The 15,796-nt window shown below is 38.5% G+C and overlaps 3 protein-coding genes across 3 annotated transcripts in view; 1 reads left to right on the plus strand and 2 right to left on the minus strand.

Moving 5' to 3' along the window:
- The window catches only part of LOC116180702, a 3,025-nt gene extending 1,221 nt beyond the window's left edge, over window positions 1–1,804 (minus strand). Inside the window, exons 1-2 of the mRNA XM_031500818.1 lie at window positions 1,720–1,804; window positions 1,322–1,667 (exon numbers count right to left, since the gene is read on the minus strand). Coding sequence (XP_031356678.1) covers window positions 1,322–1,667; window positions 1,720–1,785 — 412 coding nt within the window. The 5' untranslated portion in view covers window positions 1,786–1,804. The remainder of the gene's footprint in view (window positions 1–1,321; window positions 1,668–1,719) is intronic.
- A 2,104-nt stretch (window positions 1,805–3,908) lies between these two features.
- On the plus strand, window positions 3,909–4,630 carry LOC116180703. Its single transcript, XM_031500819.1, has 4 exons — window positions 3,909–4,007; window positions 4,049–4,204; window positions 4,249–4,410; window positions 4,460–4,630. Exons 1-4 carry the CDS (start codon window positions 3,909–3,911, stop codon window positions 4,628–4,630), a joined length of 588 nt encoding a protein of 195 aa, XP_031356679.1.
- Window positions 4,631–11,479: 6,849 nt separating this feature from the next.
- On the minus strand, window positions 11,480–12,453 carry LOC116181231. Its single transcript, XM_031501530.1, has 4 exons — window positions 12,381–12,453; window positions 12,060–12,215; window positions 11,854–12,015; window positions 11,480–11,805 (listed from the first exon to the last, which is right to left on the minus strand). The coding sequence occupies exons 2-4, from the start codon at window positions 12,093–12,095 to the stop codon at window positions 11,629–11,631; spliced, it is 375 nt and encodes a 124-aa protein (XP_031357390.1). The 5' UTR covers window positions 12,096–12,215; window positions 12,381–12,453; the 3' UTR covers window positions 11,480–11,628.
- Window positions 12,454–15,796: the final 3,343 nt, after the last annotated feature.

The raw sequence follows: 15,796 nt of genomic DNA on the forward strand, positions 1-15,796 counted from the left end.
CGGACGGACGGACGGACGGACGGACGGACAAAGTGGCCACAATAGCGCATTTTTTTTTTATTTTTGTGGAAATGCGCTAAAAAGACATAAATGATTCGATTACTTATGTATGTATCTCAATTAAGAAGCATCGAGCACAACATTTCTAGTATATTTCCAAATATACTTAGCGAGATACTTAGCAATTTTACGATATCAAGTACCAAGTAGGAGTATTATACCTCTTAAAAATTTAAACATTTCAAAAACCATACGCGCACATAATTTCTACTAAACGGTAAAAAAAATAGCACAAAATGAGCAAAAAATTTAGAAATAATAAAGCTTTTAATTTAACAACATCGAGTATAATCGTGAAGTTGGAGTCCCATCCTAAAAATTTGGTAACTAACAAACCATCTGAGCACAACATTTCTACTATACGGCAAAAAATAGCACAAAATGAGCACAAAATTTAGGTATATTAAAATTTCAAATTTAACAACATCGAGTATAGTCGTGAAGTTAGAGTCCCATCCTAAAAATTTGAATAACTCAAAAACCATAAGAGCACAAAATTTGGGGTATACGGCAATAAATAGCACAAAATTAGCACAAAACTTAAATTGAATATGTCGATGTCGATACTCCAACTTCACGGACCTCAGAGAAACACTACAACCTACGAAAACCTCTACGTCGCCAAAACTTACTATTTCAGTTCAACAGCCTTATCGAAGGTATACAGGGTGATTCCTATAGTACCTGCCACCGTTTGGGAGCGTGTAGGTGGTGCGTAGGGGAGTATTTTGATATAGGACATTTGGGGTCGGAAATCTAAAATAAGGGTGCCAGAGCCAAATTTACCTTCTGGAATTTCGCGCCTGTAGGTAGGCAACCCAACCGGCCGGCGGTGCACACGGAGCGATCTCAGGCGGCGATGTGTGGCTGACACTTGATCAGAATTTTGTTTAAACCCACGAAATCCCGTCTGCAACGACGCGTATCAAGTGAATAACCACTATGGCAATAGTATAATAATAGTTGGCTAGATGTAGGAAGTGCATTGAGAACAACGGTGGCCACGTTGAACACTTGTAAACGTTATTGCTTTTGACTGTCGTTTTCCCTCCTTCCCTCCCATGTCGCTTCCTCGCGCTAACTCGCTCCGCGCGAAACGTCGGTCGGTTGGGTTGCCTACATACAGGCGTGAAATTCCAGAAGATAAATTTGGTTCTGGCGCCCTTATTTTAGATTTCCGACCCCAAGTGTCCTATATCAAAATACTTCCCTAGGCACCCCCTATACGCTCCAAAACGGTGGCAGGTACTATAGGAATCACCCTGTATGTGGGCATAATGTACAATGCAATATGCAAACTGATATACCATCTCGCACCCGTCGGTTTCTTTAGCGACTTTCGAATTACAGGCGTCGAACATCTCGTTCGATACCTTGGCGGCATATTGAACGAACTCAGTTTGATTAAGTGTGCCGTCCTTATTAACAAACTTGAAACCCTTGAAGATGCACTCAAGATAGCATTTAAAGTTTCGCCTTGAACTCATCTGAAAGTGTACGAAGTAATTTTCGACTTCCTCTTGAAGTACACCCGACGATTCGAAACACTCCGGGTGATCCTCATCGGAACGCCTCCACCATTCGGCAAATATATCCTCGGTGCTTTTCTGAAATTAAGAAAAAAAATCAGTTCGGCTCAACATAGGAACGGACTCCCACCTTGGAGTCAAAAGCGAGTATCGTTGATAAAGCACAAGTCGCCATCAGCAATGTTTTGAAGATCATCTCCGCTATTTTAAGAGTACCGAACAAGTTTTTTTTAGTACAAGGTATCTGACTTGAGTTAACGCAAATAAGTAGGCACAACGGGTCCACTCCCACTCCCATGTATCATATTCCCGATTAGCATAATGTCAAAGATAAAAGTCATGTATAATGCAAATTGCAATTCTAAAAAAAATGTTGTATTGTTCCCACAGTTAGTGCAAGTTTAGTGAGACCAAAGTACCACTCTTTACGTCTGAACTAGGAATTTAAATTCATCATTTGGAGATTTATATAGCACCTACAATTTGTAACGTGCACAAATGGAGACACGGAACTAATGCTCTAAGTCCCTAAGTCTAATAAGGTTATTTAAAAATATGTGCGGAATTACACTCTAATTGACGTAAAGTGAAACACAGATATAGGATAATTCTATATATATATATTTATTTATTTATTTTTACCTTAACCAAACACAAAAGAGCTCGAGTCTTTCACACTGTTCTAAAACCAGGGAGTTATGATGTGAAGAACCTAGGACGCCAGCTTCAGGACACGGAATCCGACATTTAGTAAAGCCGAGATTCCCAATTAGAATCTGAAAGCGTAAAGAATTCGAGAGAATGTGTATAGGAACCGTCAAATTGGTGTGAAGAAGCCATAAAGGGAGATATCAATAAATATCAAGTTAATACTTGCTTGCAATCTTGACCGATGAACTGATTTTACGTTATTTTACAAAAGGGTATAGCCAAATCTTGTACGTATCTAACATTCAATTTTGTTAACATAAACTATCGTTTTATAAATGGATTCGTTTTCGGACAATGTGAAGTATCCAATAGGTTACGGCGTGGTTCATTTTCTTTCACTGATTTCCTGCAGCAATTCGTATAAGGAATATAAAGAAGTGAGCTCAGTTCTCGGATCACAAAACCTGCAAACAAAAGAAAACCTCCCAAGCCGCAGAACTCCAAACTCGTACGTCGACAGAATATAGGTAAAGCGTCTCCACACTTAAACTGGTCAATTAAAATTAAATTGTGAACTAACACTTCAACCCGACAATTAAAACTCTAAAAGAAAATCAAAGGTAACCCCTCTTTCTGGATAAACTAAATAAGAGGGCTAATTTAATATAGATGAATGCAACAATCGTCGATGGAAATTGTAATGTGACAAATATCAGCCGAAATCGAAAGAAAAGGTACACTTCAATTAAATGAAATGCAATGGACGTACTTACGATAAAGAAGAAAATCGCAATTATATCCTTTTCTATTGAAGTCTTTAGACGAATCCGTTTTCTAATTATTCCAGAATCCCCAATTCAATGAAACCAATTGCCAAATATTAATAAAATATGGATGATCGCAATTAAAATTCCATGCGTTCTCAACTAACGCCTTAGCTATTGGTTAATGAAGTGTCACCCAATACGAGGATCTTTTAACAAAATATACCGTGAACAATAATATTGCTTCTAGTGGAGTATACTCGTATAAACCGTTACACAACTTGGGGAATTGTGGTAACCATCAAAATGATTAGTCCAGTAAGAATGGACCCAAAAATGGCAAATAGGGGAACTAAATCATATATTACCAATTCCTTCGGAAATGTGTAGCAAGTGGTCCCCTGATCAACATATAATAAAGTCCCCCCGACTATCGAGTGTGCTAGAGGGGTGAGGAGAGAGACCGTGGGATTTGATGTTCGCATTTTATAGTTTTAAGCAATGCTTATGTTTTGTATGGGGTATGAAGTTACTGGTTAGTGGTTAGTCGAACAGAAAAGAAGACAATGGGTGTCGCATCAAGTGACGGTTGTCCCGTACTCGACTGCAATCGGTAGATTCAGGAAAAGTCGCGGATATTGTCGATACGGTACTTACTTAACAGTGCGCAAGGGTTTTATTAATTCGAATCTAAATTTATTGCACATCGCCCGTGATGGACCTATACAACATAATCAATATTCCTGTACATTAGCATGAAGCAGGAAATAATGCCGACCGTTTTCGTATATGTGGCAGATGAACTTGAGATAAAAGCGAATTTAAGTCAGGGGCATGATAAACAATTGCATTTGAAAATTATTAATCTGATTGCAGCGTCAGTGCAATTAAATTCGAATCAAAAATGGATTACCATACATTTTACGTGACGTTCAGCGGTCGAGTCATTCCAAAGATGCTGTTGCTCCTCGCACTATTCGTCCACGTGAACGCGTTTGTAAGGGTAACTACCTCCAAAACCGCCACTAATTAGACTTCTTTAAGCAAAATAGGTACGATGTTATTCATGAACGTATGGAAGCCGAATATTACGATCCTACTCTCTCGAACCTTTCCTGCATCAACTACAAATATAACCGAACAACGCGTGCGTTTATCTTGGCTGTAACGTTTAAGAATGATTTAACTGAAAGAGATACCGTAAGATCTGGCCCACCCTTCGTGCTGTAGCGAATAATTTTTAGTTTTTGATAATGGGATACAAATGGCTGAGTAACCGATATCGCCTGGACATTTTGCAATTCAATCTAACAGTCAAAAATGCTTTTCGCTTCCGCTACTTTGATTTAGATCGGCTGATGCACTCCTGTACGACACCTCCTGCCGAATTGCCTCTCATTAAAGGGGTAACTAATTGGATACGCCATTACATTATTCTTGTAACAGTTGATGTAGGTGACATATACAATAAGGGATTGGGTACCTGACAGTACTAAGTTTCCTCCGGGAATTCCAGAAGGAAGGTGGAAAATAGCGGCGCGACTAGTTACGGCTTCCGGGAAACATATCCTATCTATCAACTGGTATGGAGCCGTGAAATACAAGCTTAGAATGGAATCCAAGTAATGCGAACACATAACAGGCATTGCAACGATTGCGGACACTTTATAGATACAAGTAGAAACATGTAACTCAACCTTAATGAACTTGCTTTTAAACAGCCGTTACTGTTAGCGATCCGAAAAAAAAACTTCTTTACCACAATGAGCTTTAATGTGAGTTTATTTAATCCCCTTTCAATTTGAAGAGCGCTTCTGCAGCTCAAAAATGTCCCTTTGCGTAAATTTTACCACTCGTAAATGTTATCGCTTTTTTATTTCCAGACATACTTTTGTTCACGTTCGCTATAAAGCGGTATAAGTATGTGTAAATTTTCCTGTGTAGAATAAAATATAAATTCAAGAAATACTTTTGAAATTCTAAAGCGACCACCCGTGACAGAAATATATTACTTAAGTTTACGTATTCAGTGCGCAACACAGTAGTGATTTGTACTGCCTGTGACGTCATTTGACCTAATCGAATGCCGCGCTAACAGTGGTAACGATGCGGCGCACCAATAACCAATGTGTACACATATTAAGCGAACGAATAGGTATCGTATGCGAATAGGTCACGGGACGCCATACGCGAACCGTAATTATTTTTCCAAGTGCAACTTTAAAGTCTTATAACTTTACGATTTGTGGCGGTATTTTTATGATTCTTTTACATTTTTGTTTCATTTTTCTTAAATTTTCATAATTAGTTTACAGCAAAAAAACTGGAAAGTTCTCCATTGACGTAAAGTGAAATACAAACATAGGAAGTGCAAATAGTATTGAATGGCTCATGTCAAAGGTGATTCCACCCAGACATTACAGTTAGTGGTGGTTTTGGAAGTAGTTACCCTTACAAACGCGTTTACGTCGAGGAGTAGTGCGAGTAGGAACAGCATTTTTGGAAATGGCTCAATCGCTGAACGTCATGTGAAATTCATTTTTGATTTAGTTTTAATTGCCCCTCTGCTACCATTACTTTCGGAAGAGCCACCAAACCAAAATTTCCTATTGCAATTTTGTTTCCCTTGTTGGTCTGATGTCCTGGGACCCAGCATAACATGACGGAAAACGCTGTTTTAATTGTGATCAAAAGGACCACAGTAAAGAAAAGTGCATCAACCCGAAGAGGGGTTATATGTGCGAGGAGAACGGGCACGCACCGAAGGCAATGGAAGAAAGATATTAGGATTATGCAGCTCTTACAGTAACCGAAGAATGCTGTAGAGAACACTCCTTGCCCAATAACCCGACAAACACGGAGCTAGTACCTTCAGATGAACACGAAAGGTAGATGGTCCTCGAAGTCACAACCCACTCACAGGTTTGCCCCTGATGGTAATTCTTTTGTCGGTATCATTTTGCACGCAATTTTTTCCACTTGGGCAAATAAATATGATTTTAAAAAAACCAACTGTCTAAAAATGGACCACAAGGTCCCCTTGAATGAACTTAAAACTTTTTCTAATTCGGAGGTACGTTATTTATTTGCTTTGGTTTACCGGATTTACCGAATTTTTTCCAAATTGCGCTCACGTTGCAACGTTGCATAAATAACTTAATACGACCTATTTCCAGCGTGTAATTCAACACCAAACCCAGACAATGGGGCGACGGATACAATTTAGAATAAATACTTCATTGACGAACGTGTGAGAAGGGGGCATTTAAGGTCTGAAAGAGGAATCCGAATCAAACTAGATCCCAATGATGCCTGTCTGTCGGTCTGTACTCATTTCCGACTAAACGCTTGAACCGATTGTAACCAAATTTGGTACACATACTCTTGGATATAAAAGGAAGGGCTCGTTTTGCGCAACAAAGTAACAAACAACTATCAATTTTTGACGTTTTGACTATTGCATCGAAGAAATTGGTACATATACGATTTTCGCTATAAAAAGCATTGCACGTCATCAACAGAAGAAAATGGCATGCCAAGTTAAATCAAGATTTGGCGAATCTACATTCATTATCATTTAGTTGCGAAGGAATTCGTTGCATTTTTAATTCAATATTTTGAACAGGAACAAGATAATGGATATGTTCTGTTCCTGAGGTAAGAATAGAATTTCAATTACTTCTACTAATAGATATGTAATTTGCACTTCCGAGGCCCGATATATATGTGTATGGTACTAAACGAGGCCCGGTTTTCACATGCGAGGCCCGTTTTCGTGCGTGTATATAAGTTTCTTTTGCTTCCCCTTGCCCTCCTGAACCCTTATACGAAGAATGTCACGGGACTCGCAAGTGTCGTTTATATCACCACTTATACCGATTTTAGTTCATTGAAGTATGAAGTAGGGGTCGCTGCAGTAGTTCTGTATGTAATTCTGTATAAGAAATGCGAGACCCGTGTACATACATTACATTTACACATTTCTTGGTGGTTCCGAGGCCCTTATATATGGCAACAGCGCTATTCCCTTATAAGAATGAGAAACCGCAGTAGGAAGCAATTTTACGTATACTAATTCAATATGCTGTGATTTTAATCAAATAGAATTTCTAATTAATGGGATTTGGTAAATTAAATATTTTTAGAAAATTGGCGCTAAATTTGTGAGCTGATTTTGAAAAGTAGCAGATACCGAAAACGGTGGTTTCGAATTTGATTTGGGAACAATTTGAAAGCGATATCAGGATTAATAAAGGGTTTTGTAGAACCTGAGTCGATTAAAATTAACTATTTATAAAACACTTTTCAATAACATAATTCGTTTTCAGACGAATGGAGATTTTGTTCTCCCAACTTATCCTCGACGTTAATCAAAGAGAGATGACATAAAATGTATACCTTCCCCCCACGAAATCAAATTGTTTTGTCATATTTCCGACAACATTTGTGAATAAATGAAGGTTTTGCTGTAACAACGTGATCTAGAGCTTCATAAAAAAGAGTTGAGATAAAATTTAGATCCTCCTCGTGCAATGAAATTGTTTTGTTCTTTTTCCGACGACAATTTTGAGTCAATAAGATTTTGCTCCATCCACTTAATCTCGACCTTAATCAAAAGGAGATGACATAAAGTTTAGTTTCTTCTAATGAAATAAGAGTTTTGTTTTTTCCCGACAAAATTTATTAAATAATTGTGAGCAACCTATTAAATTGCGTATGTGGACGCGTACAAAGCATTACCTCCATAAAATTGCTTTAAGAACCTACATGGAGTTTTCATGTGCAAGGAGAACAAAAGTGGTTTGGTATAAAACATTTTAAGCCCAAACGTTGCCAAAAGTGATCCATTTGATTCGAATAATTTATATAGCGTATTATTTCAGTATCCTATAATGAATACAGAAAATGCAGGCCGCGAGATGAAAAAATAAATAATTGCAGGATCAGTTGTGAACGACCTTAAAAATGCCGATTGTGTTATTTTTACTGATAATGTAACTGACCACGTCAACATTAAACTTGGCAACGTGGTTGGGCCTCGCATGTACACAGGTAATGTCATTTATATACACTGGGCCTCGCAGGTTCGGTTAATGTACTACAGGGACTCGCATGTATATTATTGCACACTTGTATATCTGAATTTTTGAAAAAAATTACCCCTCAAGGGCGGTTATTGTTAAAGACTATTAGGACAATCCAAAAAGTTAAAATGTATAATTTTATCATTGGTCCTTATGGCGGGCCTCGGGGGGCCTGATAGATATATCGGGCCTCGCTTTTATAGCTGGATACGTATATATAGTTGTAACGGTAGCTTTAAATTTAATCATTTTGATGGTTACCACAATTTCCCAAGTTGTGTAACGGTTTATTTTCTCCACTAGAAGCATTATTATTGTTCACGGTATATTTTGTTAAAATATCCTCGTATTGAGTAACACTTCATTAATCAATGGCTAAGGCGTATATTTTATTAATATCTGGCAATTGGTTTCATTGAATTGGGGATTCTGAAATAATTAGGAAACGGATTCGTCTAAAAACTTCAATAGGGAGGATATAATTGCGATTTTCTTCTTTATCGTAAGTACGTACGTATTTCATTTAATTTAGGTTTGAGCTGATATTTGTCACATTACAATTTCCACTGACGATTGTTGCATTCATCTACAATTAAATTAGCCTTCTTATTTAGTACATCCAGGAAGAGGTGTTACCTTTGATTTTCTTTTAGGGTTTAACTGTAGGGTTCAAGTGTTAGTACAAAATCTAATTTTAATTGACCAGTTCTCCTTTTTTATCATAAAACAAGCTGTTTCTCCCAAATTTCAAACCCCTACGAATTTTTTTCGCAAAAATAAGTATAAAAAACGAAAAAAACAGTTTTTCCGGTTTTTCTAGAAACATTGGAGGTTATGTGAAAATAGTGCAGGTACAAAAGATTCTCATTTTTTTAATATCTATACTTTTACATTTAACATTTTCGTCTAAAATTAATAGTTTTGCCACAATTTGCAAAACACCACTTTCCACCCCTTTCAACCCCGTGATTCCACCCGCGGAAAAATTCAGCTGTTTTAATTATTTTTTCCCAATTTCTATTCATTTCACCTGCCTGAAAAACCCGGTTTCGCCCGGTAACTAATTTTTTTTTTAAATAAATTTTTTCAGAGTCACTGGACTATAGGTCAAATGACGTCACAGGCAGTCAAAATCACTACTGTGTTGCGCACTGAATGCGTAAACTTAAGTAATATATTTCTGTCACGGGTGGTCGCTTTAGAATTTCGAAAGTATTTTCTTGAATTTATCTTTTATTCTACATGGAACATTTACACGTACTTATACCGCTTTATAGCGAACGTGAACAAAAGTATGTGTGGAAATAAAAAAAACGAAAACAATGTGTGCATTTTGAAAGTAGATTGGTGACAAAATGTGAGTTACCTGCAAGTTTTGTTTTGCCTTGGGAAGGGAGTTTTAGTCTAATTCGTCATTTACGAGTGGTAAAATTTACGCGAAGGGACATTTTTGAGCTGCAGAAGCGCTCTTCAAACTGAAAGGGGATTAAATAAACTCACATTAAAAGCTCATTGTGGTAAAGAAGTTTTTTTTCGGATCGCTAACAGTAACGGCTGTTTAAAAGCAAGTAATCAACATCAATAAATTAAAAATTACACCAAGCAATTAAGCAAAACACAAAAGCATAAAAAAATATGAATAAGGGAACACATAAAATAAATTAAGGTGAAAAGCTCCAAACAAAAGAATAGAAGCGTATTTGCATGAAATTGCACATGGTTACATTATAAGTTCATTAAAAGAAAACCACACATTTAGGTACGATATGACTCAATTCAGTAATTTTACGGTTACAAATAAATTCGTGTAAATAAACAATTAGTTCAATGTGAGACTGACTAAATACATAAAATGTGGGGTTATGGAACAAAAGCAATATAAAAAGATGATAAATACCTGTAGACAAATCACAAAAATTTAACACAAAGTAAAAATTAAGACTGATCAAACCTGCTTCCGCGAAGGACAACAAGTTAAAAAATAATCGTAAACGATTTACATAAAGCGCATTTCCACTTGCATTCATTTCCCATTTGTAAGATGCTACTTCTGTTAAAATCGTAAAAATCCGGCCACAAATAGGTATGAAAGATTGCCGTTGCACATGGGCAATCCATTTTTGACGTGCTACTTCAATTTCAGTTTATGAGAAGAATTTCATTTCAATGCTTTTCTAAATAAGAAAGTTGGAACTGCGCATGCGCAAACCTAAATTTTGAAACTAATGTTAGATTTTCTTTTGTTCCAAGCGCCTAAGTATGAAATTTCCCTTAAATGCTTCCATAAATAAAAAAGTTGACACTGCGCATGCACAAAACCAAATTTTAAAACTGGCGTTTAATTTTTCTTTATTCTATGTGCCTATGTATCAAATTTCATTCAAATACTTAAAGTAAAGTAAAAAAGTTTGCAATTCGGTTTATAAATGGTCGAGATGTGAAAAGGGCACTGTGAATTTTGAATCGATTCGATTTCGACATTTCTAAACAAAGTTATCGTTCACACGGACAGATAGAGGGACAGACAGACAAAGGAACAGACGGACAGACCAACAGACAGACGACAGAGAGTAATACAAAATTATAAACGATCTCTAGGATCGTTAATAAACGGCAAAAGTGTAAAATTATGGAAAATGTAAAAAACGTTTTGTTTTTTTTTACAATAACTTTTCTTGTAAGCGGTACAGAAAGAATTCCTTCCTTGGTGCAAGACTCGATACCATAACGAACCAAATAGCGAAAAAAGTAGAACAATAGCTCTTAAGATAAAGACCTAGTAGCGTCGCAAAACGAGCGGACGGACGGACGGACGAACGGACGGACAAAGTGGCCACAATAGCGCATTTTTATTAAACAAGATGTCCCTTTTGCAAATAATAATTCGCTTTCTCCTCAACTAAAACGGGAATTTTCTTGACATCTTTCGATGCCATGTCCGGAAGACTGTCGTCAGACGTTCTCGTTTGCGAAGCAGCGTTTTCTAAGCGAGGAGAACCACGACGTATGCCGATTGAATGAAAATATGTATTACAAACATTCATATAATTTGCGGTGGTCGTTCCTGATTAACTCGTTAATTAACGTAAGCAACTGTTGGAAATGAAATAAAGCTCTTACTAAGACATGGTATAAAAAAATGATTGGCTCACGAGACATTTATGGTTTAAATAATGCGGCTAAAATAGTCGCTAATTGTCAAATAAATTTAAAGGCAGGATTGGAAACCGCCTGTAAAATTAGGTAACTACCCAACTGACAAAGAAAAACGAATAGAAAATGACATGAAACACTCTATCCGGGTAGCACAATGGATTCGAATAAACACAAATAATTGATTGACAAACATTTATTCCAAAACACAACTAAACAAAAAGAAACGCCTATATCGTGTAGCATTAAAAAACGTGTGCAATCCTTCAAAAATGAAATGAGAATAATAAAACTTTGTATCTAAGTACTGCTAACATTAAAATACCACAATTATCTGTCCTACTTGTATCTAAAGTGTCGGCAATAGTTACAACGCATGTTATGTGGTTAACGCCTTTTCGATTCCATTCTGAGCTTGTATTTTATGTGCCCAAACCAGTTGGTAGAGAATAAGTGTTTCCCGTATGCCGTAATAAGCTGCACCCTTAGTTTCCACCTTCCCTCTGGCATGCCCGGAGGGAACTTAGTACCGTCAGGCACAAAATTCCTTAGCGTATATGTGACCTACATCGACTGTTACAAGAATAGTGGGCATGTGTAATTAAAACTTACGTCCTTAATGAGCGGCCAGTCGGCGGGAGGTTTCATACAGGAATGCATCAGGCGATCTATATCAAAGTACTTGAAGCGAAGACCTTCTTTCACTGTCACATTGAATTGCAGGATGTCCAGGCGATATCGGTTACTCAACCATTTGTATCCCGTTATCGTAAACTAAAAATTATTCTGTACAGCGCGAAGGGTAGGTCAGTACTTACGATATCTCCTTCAGTTATATCAATCTTATACGTCATCGTGAAGATAAACGTTGCCGTTGTTCGGTTATACTTGTAGTTAGTGCAGGAAACGTTCAAAAAGGTAGGATCGTAATATTCGACTTCAACACGTTCTTGAATAACATTGTACGCGTTTTGCTTAAAAAAATACAGTTAGTGGTGGTTGTGGAAGTAGTTACCCTTACAAACGCGTTTACGTGGACGAATAGTGCGAGTAGCAACTGTTAAAGAACCAAGCCCAAAATAAAGTCTTTAGGCTGACTTCAAAGTAATTAAGTAATAAAAAATAAAGAGACACCTTACCTTATTATATGTAGGGCTGGTGCAGGTATATCGATAGCGCCGCGGCGGTGGTAATATTGGTGATGTTGTCCCCGTGATTGACACTCATAAACAACATTAAAAGCAAGTAAACCTTGGCTCGTATATCGTATCGGAAGATAAGGTGTCATAGAGCGCGCAAAATAAAATTTAAATATTAACGTAAAATTTGTTATAGTTCTGTAACATTTCTGCCCCCCCCCAAAAGGAACTATGTATGCTTGTTATTAAGTAACGGAAAAACCGAGGGAACAGAGGGGAAAAAAAAAATTAAAATTAATTCGCAAATTACCACTTCGCAAAAAAAAAAAAAACTTCAAACCCAAAGCGTCATTCTCATAGACAATACATAAAAAAAAATCAATAATAACAAAAAAAAAAAATCAGTCAAGAGGTAATGGACACAGCTTGACCAGTGGTCGTTTCAGTTCGCCATTACTCGTTTTTACGGTTGCCACGCGGGTAACCTTATCATCGCCGGGGTGTAGAGCCGTTATGCGGCCCAAACACCATTGAGAAGGTGGCAAATTGTCCACTTTTATAAGCACCAGCGTACCAATTTTTGGTGAAGTGGTAGATTTCAACCACTTACAACGTTGCTGCAACGTGTGCAAATACTCTTTATGCCATCTGCGCCAGAAGTCTTGATGAATACGTTGCAACAGCTGCCACCGAGACAGGCGCTGGATAGAAATGGTTTCATAATCCGGAACAGGTACCGGAACTAGAGGTTCTAACGTCAGGAAGTGTCCTGGTGTTAGTGCGTTTATATCATCAATGTCATTGGATAGCGGTGTAAGCGGGCGGGAATTTAAGAGAGACTCAATTAGAGTTAAAATAGTATACAATTCTTCGTATGTAAGAATTTGAGCTCCGACAACTCGAGCAAGATGCGTTTTTACACTTTTAACCCCGGCTTCGACTAACCCATTAAAATGAGGAGCACTTGCAGGACTCGGTGACCACGTTATAGTTTCATTGGCAGCGGCAAGCTCCATATATTTGATTAATTCACGTTGAGCACCCATAAAATTACTTCCACAGTCGCTAAACATCTGTACAACTCTGCCTCTCCGAGATACAAATCGTTGTAAGGCAGCTACAAAGATATCAGTGGTAAGATCACTACACAATTCTAAGTGAATGGCTTTGGTAGCGCAACAAACAAAAATACACAAATACGCTTTACAGGCTCGCACACCTCGATGACGCGACATCGTGACATTGAAAGGGCCTGCAAAATCGACCATAGACCGTAGGAATGGTTTCACCTGTGACACCCTTGAAAGCGGCAAGTTACCCATCGGGGGTTGAAAGGAAGAGGGCGATCCCTTCCAACATCGTATACATTTGGAAAAGACGGAATTAATAGCACGCTTAGCAGCCAAAACCCAAAACTGTTGGGACAATATAAAGTGCGTGCTTTTGAAACTGGCGTGAAAATACTTTTCGTGCACATGACGAATTACCAAAGTAGTCAAAGGACTTTTACAAGGCAACAACATCGGATGCTTAGCCGAAAATGAAATGGTGGCGTGTTTCAAACGACCTCCTACTCGAAGAATATTCTCATGGTCAAGAAACGCATGGAGCTTTCTCAACGGTTTTGAGAACCTTTGGTGTTCAAGTTCCTCTTTGAAATTGGATTGTTGTGTAGCTCTGACTAAGAGGCTTAATGCGGATTGACGTTCACTGGCCAGAAGTGGACCATGACGTTTTGCAGCGGAATTTCTACAATTATTAGCAAAGCGTTGAATGTAACATAGCACATTTTGAAGTAACGTAAGCGAGGAAGCTTTGGTTAAAAGGCTGCATATTAGATCAGACTCTGCGGGTATAACTAGAAATGCAGTCCTCTTTTCCTCTACATCTTCAGGCAAACTAGTTTGAGAGAGCAAACCCACCGTAGGCCATTGGTCTTCGGAATGACATAGAAACTTCGGTCCCGTTAACCAAGTAGACTGAGCAATGAGTTCAGAGGGAAATGCCCCCCTAGAAGCAATGTCGGCGGGATTTGACGTCGTCTCAATATATCTCCAAGCCTCTGGCGAAATGTGTTCTTGAATAAAAGCTACCCTATGAGCTACAAAGGTCTTCCAGCGATGAGGCGAGGCCTTTATCCAATGAAGAACAATTTGAGAATCACACCACGCATAAACCTGAGGACAGCCATACTTACCCGAGAACAGGGGTTTAAGGTACACTAACATTTTGGTCAAAAGCACTGCGCCACTTAATTCCAATCTCGGAATGGTAAGTTTTTTAATTGGAGCAACCTTTGACTTAGCGCTGACCAATACGGTCCGAACGTTTAACTGTTGGTCGATAGATCGCAAATAAACGACACAGCTGTAACCCCTTACGCTGGCATCACAGAAGCCGTGCAATTGATGATCAGAGTATGAGGAAGTAAAGAACGAAAATAGGCGAGGGATTTGAAAGCTAGAGAGCAACGGCAACTCCCGTTGATACCTTGACCACGCGTTAACCGTGCGTTCATCGGGGGTAGTGTCCCAACTCAATCCCGACATCCATAAGGTTTGAATTAAACATTTACAAAAAAAGGTGATTGGCGCTATAAAGCCTAACGGGTCATAAATGCGGGCAAGCTCTGCTAAAAGAATGCGTTTGGTGCAAGCACGGCCATTCACGGGATTGACTTGGAAGAAAAACCAATCGCGCAGCGGATCCCACTGGAGTCCTAACACTTTAACGGTATCATTAGGCGGATTAGATCCAAAATCGAGGGGTTGGCTCGAGGATTCTGGTGAGGAACAGGACGCCAACAGCGCCTGGTCATCGCTTGACCACTTGTGCAACTTAAATCCGCCTCGTTGCAATAAGGAGATTAATTCGTTTACTGTGTTTTGGGCCTCTAAGAAAGTGGGGCAAGAAATAACGAAGTCATCAACGTAACAACATTCTAAAATAGCGTGGGAGGCGAGGGGGTATTTAACCCCTTCGTCCATAACAAGTTGGCGTAACACGCGTAAGGCTAAGTACGGAGCACTACTAACACCATACGTGACTCGTGTTAAACGATAATCTTTTACAGGGGAGTTGGTAGAGAACCTCCAAATAATTCTTTGATAGTCACAGTGGACAGGATCAATTAGTATCATCCTATACATTTGCTGAATATCGGCGCAAATGGCCCACGGAAACATGCGAAAGTTGATTAGCAGTTTCACAATATCTTGCTGCAATTTGGGTCCTACATAAAGCGTATCATTTAGTGATTTCTGATTAGGAAAATGAGCGGACGCATTAAAAACTACCCTAAGCTTAGTGGACAAGTTTTGGGGTTTAACTACACAATGATGCGGTATATAACACGTGCGAGCAGGCGCATAAGGGTTGGTTACTTCTTCCATGTGTCCGCGTTCTAAATAATCCCT

This window comes from Photinus pyralis, unplaced genomic scaffold, assembly GCF_008802855.1.
Source record: "Photinus pyralis isolate 1611_PpyrPB1 unplaced genomic scaffold, Ppyr1.3 Ppyr1.4_LG9, whole genome shotgun sequence".
NCBI lineage: Eukaryota > Metazoa > Arthropoda > Insecta > Coleoptera > Lampyridae > Photinus > Photinus pyralis.

Bases quoted from the DNA above. Each gene is read 5' to 3' on its own strand.
- LOC116180703 (XM_031500819.1), top strand. From the start codon at position 3,909: ATGGATTACCATACATTTTACGTGACGTTCAGCGGTCGAGTCATTCCA. The intron at 4,008-4,048 runs GTAACTACCTCC...GACTTCTTTAAG, and splicing joins ACGTGAACGCGTTTGTAAGG to CAAAATAGGTACGATGTTAT. The intron at 4,205-4,248 runs GTAAGATCTGGC...AATAATTTTTAG, and splicing joins ATTTAACTGAAAGAGATACC to TTTTTGATAATGGGATACAA.
- LOC116181231 (XM_031501530.1), bottom strand. From the start codon at position 12,095: ATGACGTATAAGATTGATATAACTGAAGGAGATATC. The intron at 12,016-12,059 runs GTAAGTACTGAC...AATAATTTTTAG, and splicing joins ATATAACTGAAGGAGATATC to TTTACGATAACGGGATACAA. The intron at 11,806-11,853 runs GTAAGTTTTAAT...CAGTCGATGTAG, and splicing joins ACTGGCCGCTCATTAAGGAC to GTCACATATACGCTAAGGAA.